Source organism: Cariama cristata, unplaced genomic scaffold (genome assembly GCF_000690535.1).
Source record: "Cariama cristata isolate BGI_N322 unplaced genomic scaffold, ASM69053v1 scaffold30035, whole genome shotgun sequence".
Taxonomy (NCBI): domain Eukaryota; kingdom Metazoa; phylum Chordata; class Aves; order Cariamiformes; family Cariamidae; genus Cariama; species Cariama cristata.
In genome coordinates this window covers 1-5144 of record NW_009618632.1, presented here as the reverse complement: position 1 = coordinate 5144, position 5144 = coordinate 1, and the positions used below count along the sequence as shown (strand labels likewise).

Below are 5144 nucleotides of genomic sequence, written 5' to 3'. Positions count from 1 at the left end.
CTAGCAAGTAATCTGAACTACTACATTCTGGAGTTTTATAATCTCAACATCTAAAGAATGAATAATAACATAACAGTTTGGTCAACATTTTCCTGAAAGAAATTCCTGCCACAGCAGGTGTAAGAAGTTACAGGAAAATAACTAGTTTACTCCCAGAAAGTCAGATGGGATTGCTTCACTACAAATGCTCTCTCCAACTATGGACATGTTTTATTTGTTTGCAAAGTACTGTGACCACTGCATACTCAGAAGTTTAATAGGGGAGTGTTAGAAAAATTATTGTTTCATCTTGGTAATGATGCTTGTTGGTTTTTTAAGTTTTTGGGTAGGTTTTTTTTTTTTGCTACATTTTTGGGGATGAGATCCATGAGATCTTGGATTACTAATACTACACGTTTCCTCTCTGTTTTGTAGTTCATCTGTTTTGTGACTGTTAGGTACAATAACAAGTAATAAAAAATTAGTGGAACCTATTTTTCCAGCTTTAGAAGTCCCAGTTGTTCATTGCAATGATTTAAGCCACAGATGCAGTGGTCATACAGGTGGGAGTTTTTCACAAAGGCTTTTCACATAACCACAACATCTGTGAAAACATCTCAGAACATTTCTCATAATCCAATTCCAGAAGAGAGGCATGAACTGATGGAAGGAAACTCTCTGTGAAAGATGTATCTGAATTGTATTTCCTACGCCAAGACACTTATTTTTGTCTTTGAGCCACACAACTGCAGACGTTAGCAAAACAGGCAAAGCAGTGCAAGCATACTGGAAGAACCTCACTCTGATCAAGGAACCTTGAGGCTAAACTTAGGGTATGATTCAAATGAGGCAGCACATAGGACAATCAAAAAGAAGAGAAAGGAAAAGCTACAAAAAAACCCAGGTAAATTACTTTATCATATCAACAGATGCAATCTTTGGTAGCTTTTAACAGACTTCCTGCTTCCTAATATTAAATTAGTTTTAAATTAAGTCAACATTATGAAAGAAAAACCACAATGTAAAGACTGATATTTATACTTGTTTTTTTAATGCATGTTCCACATGTTGTCAGTAACTGACACCAATATAGACATCTAACATACACAAATAAAGCTGCATGTAACAGTATCAACAGCAGCAGTGCTAGGTTGTTCTCCTGCCCACTAACGTATTTGGCTGCAACGGCATGCTCCACAGTAATCTCTTTGTATGCCAAGCTAAGATATGCCACAGTTCTCTAGGTAGCAGCAAGAGGTATCTCCCAGCGCTCTACATTGCCATGTAATTTTAAATAATTATGTCTCCAGTAAGTCACCATTTCTATCTCTCCACTTTGACTACGAGTATCCTCACACAAAGAACTTCAATCAGCCTGGATCTGGTATGATATCCCAAATAAATGAGTGTATTATAATAGTCCATTTCCAGGTCTACTTTTTACTTCACGTGACCTTTACTTTTTAATATTCCCTGCAACAGGTGTATTCTCTGCTAGTCAAGATCCTTCCCAGTTACATTATTTATAAACTTAGTCAACTTTCTTTAGAAAATATTCATGCTTTCCAGCTTGAGACTATACATCCAGCTCTTCAAACACATTCAATCACAAGTGAATCTAAATTGTTCTTTTCTGTTAAATCCAGATATTTGCACATAAAGAACCCAGACAAATGGTCTTAACTGGTACATGTTGCAATGGACTCTGGTAGGACTTTTCACATGACTGAGGACTATTTACATAAATAATGGATATATAAAGACATTGAGACTCATACATGAGTCTGGTTCCCACTGAAGTCAGAATTACAAACAAGTACTATACACATTCCCAGCAATTCATCTCTGTGCTGTACAAAATGGACACAAACAACAAAGCCTCACCTTAGTGTCTGCTGAGATATTAACTAACAAAGTCATCAGTTACAAAGTATTTTCTTAGAATTAACTTAAAAGGTAACATTTTTATGCACCTTTCCTGCTAGGCAACACAGACAAAAAGACTTTTGAAGAGTATTCTATCGTCTTTGAGATAATGTAGTCAAATGGCTACCAAGAAAACAATTGAGATGTTTACCTTTCCATCTTATCAATGAGACTTGATATCTGGGCTGCTGCTGCATTTATAAGAGCAGAGGCTTGAGAATCCCTTAACTGTATCTTACTTCTAAGATACTCTCTGTAAGCAAATCTTCTATTCAGATGATATTTCTTGCTAGCTTGCAAAAAATCCATTAGCTCTTCAATGTCTCCCTACAGGAAAGAATGCAAACAAATATATTTAACTAGATGCAATGTTAATTTCAGCTAATACCTGTGGGTATCAGACCAGATTTGTTCATTAACCAGGCAAAGTTAAAAAGCTCTTACCAGTGAAAAACAGTAAGCTTGTATCAACTTAACTCTAATGATTGTGTCAAATTATTACTGTTATTTCAACAAAAGAAAATAAGTAACAAGCTGAGCTTTTGGCCTGAATACAGAGGTATTGTGTGTACTGTCCTAAAGAGCTAGTGCACATCCCAAGAGCCCTGAGTTAACAGGTCATTTGATCAGGTATCCACAATTAAATACAATGCAACCCTGCCAGTATTAGTAGAACTGTTCCTGCTTAAGGCTATGCACAGGCTGAAAGGTCTTCTTGAACTGGGACCTGAAGACAGCATGTGTTCAGCAAGAGCAGTAAGGGGCTTCATTCTTCTTTCTTTTTTTTCCCCTTTCTTTTTCCTTTACAATGTATGGTATGATAAAATAAATAAAGGGTAACATTTTCAAAGTTGTCTAAATGGACTTCAAAGCCAAGGATAAGTCTTCCACATGTGTCCAGTACAGCATGGGGAAAGCCAAGCCCGCTGCACACAGGTTGGCTTAGAAGTTCCTCCTTCCAACAGTGGGGAACAGGAAGAATTTAGGTATCTACAAATGGGTCTGGTAGGATTAGAGGTAGGAGCACAATAGGTCTATAGCAGACATTGTGCTAGCATCGGATAGCCAAGACAAGGTCTGATACTTAGGTGACCCATGTCTGAGCAGCCAAAACTCTTGCTCCATCTTCTGCTGGCTGCTCAACTGTCTTTTGCACAAGTTCTTGCTGCATCTACCTCTGACAGTGGCCCATGTGTGGCTTTTGTGTATTGAGATTTGGCTGTGAATCTGGTTTTAGCAGTGGGCCTTACATGGTTTGACACCTACTTTCCAGATGTTGCTTTTTAACCTCCAGGCCCTCAACCTCTAGGGCTACAACAATCATACTCCTTCAAGAAGTAGCCAGAAGAACAATTCCCAGAAGTTTTGGAATCTAGAATACTAACTTTCAACACAAATGGAGTAAAAAAAAAAACAACAACCCTCGACAAAACAACTCAAGCTGTTATGTTGCAAGAGGCTTAAAATCTAACTGAAACACGTGATGATGTGCATAATGATGGCATTATACTTTTCTAAATTCTTCCTAAGAGAATTAGTTATAAAAGTGATAACATTTATCCTGAAACATATTCCCCGAAACATTTGTATTCTGTCATTTGGTTAGGAATGGAGTTATCCTATTACCTGTATTTTAGAGTAACCTTCCACTAGTGTTTTAGCTGCTTCCAACTTCAGTTCTCCCTTGAAAGCAGCATTTGTTATCTGTGTAAAAAAGATATTATGGAGCTCCTTTCTCCGGGTAACAGCCAGCTGCCTATAAGCCTTTGCAAAATATTCCTCCTGCGTTACCAGAAGGAATCTCTTCAGGCGGTCCTGCTCCAGTCTGTGAAGTCTATCCAGAAGACTTCTGTATTCTACAGCAGGCTGCAGAGAAGAGAAAAATAAATAAATCTGAAGTGATTTTTAGCATTCAACTTACTTTAAAGTATCAGTGCTACTAGCTCATACATATTTCACGCATACTCCGATTACCGTCATTTCAGGTTTGCATGAAGGTTAATACTAAATCGGTGTACGCTTTCCATGGCTTTCACCTGGAATGACAGGGGTTGTATAGCTGTCAATCTCTAATCCAGATACACTTCCAAGGCATAATGAAGACTTTTCAGAATTTAGAAGCATTATCTAAGATAAATTATACAAAACAGCACAAAATTCAACTCAGAGACTATATATATGAAATTAATTTATACAGATGAAATTTCTTAGGTTTTCATCAATCCTGAAATACTGTTAAAATTTAATAGACTCATATAAATCAGAACAATGAAATAACAATAAGTATACATTTTAAAAACAATATAAATTAAAAAAAAAATTTCTACTGCAAATCTCTACTGGTTTCTACAAATTAATCCAAGACCATAATTTTAGAGTTACAATAACAGAGTAGAATTAAATGGCAATTAATTTAAAAGCTTTGCAATAAATACTTTCTCATAGTACTTCAGAAAGACTTACATATTCATAGTTTTAATCTCAGATGGCATAAACTCATTATGGAATCAAAAAATACATGTCCCACAGAGCAAAGAATATTTCTTATACCAGCAGAGGTACCTAACAGTAGTTATGTTGGTCTTGTTCTAAATTTCATACTATTTATCTGGGGAGAACTGTCCTCTACACCTCACCCCTCATTCCCAAGAGACACAATGCAGGCAGCAAATAATTAATCAAAAAGGCAGGGAATATACATTCTGCGTTTTGGTTGAGAAGGGGAGGACATTACTGCTCCAGTTGTTTTTCACTGCCGTCTCTTGGACATCAGTACACCCGCTGTCGGGAGCACAAGTGTGGGCCAATCCTAGCACTCCAGTACATCCTTTTGGACCAGGTTCCACAGCAAGTACAAAAACAGGTCCTTTCACAGACAGGAAAGTGAACAGTAAGACATTAGTATATGATAAATGGTTCAGGATAAGTATTGGATTGGCCTTAATTCTTTGTTTGATTCCCACCATTCAGGATTTCCAACAGAAACCAGACTGAACCAATACCAATGTCTTTTGTGTAAAGAAAAGCCACTTTGCTGGGATCATAGCTAGTGTGAGTTCACATACTGAGTTTCAGTGAGGTCCCTCTCCCTGCAAAGGCAGGATTTATCTCAGCAAGGTCTAAGTGTGAGACATCTAGTCTAGGCTCCTTCTGTAATGAACAGAAGGGAAAAAACTTCTGCAGAGTACAATTCACCTAATCCTTAAAAAGATCACAGAATCATAGAATCATGATGGTTG

General features: G+C 37.2%; 1 protein-coding gene across 1 annotated transcript in view; it reads right to left on the bottom strand.

The window, feature by feature from the left end:
* EVC2 (Ellis van Creveld syndrome 2) overlaps positions 1–3771 on the bottom strand; it is a gene marked incomplete at both ends in the record, with an annotated part of 27650 nt that extends 23879 nt beyond the window's left edge. The window contains 2 exon segments of the mRNA XM_009700933.1: positions 2057–2232; positions 3532–3771. Of these exon segments, the coding sequence (XP_009699235.1) occupies positions 2057–2232; positions 3532–3771 (416 nt within the window).
* Between the last annotated feature and the right edge of the window lie 1373 nt (positions 3772–5144).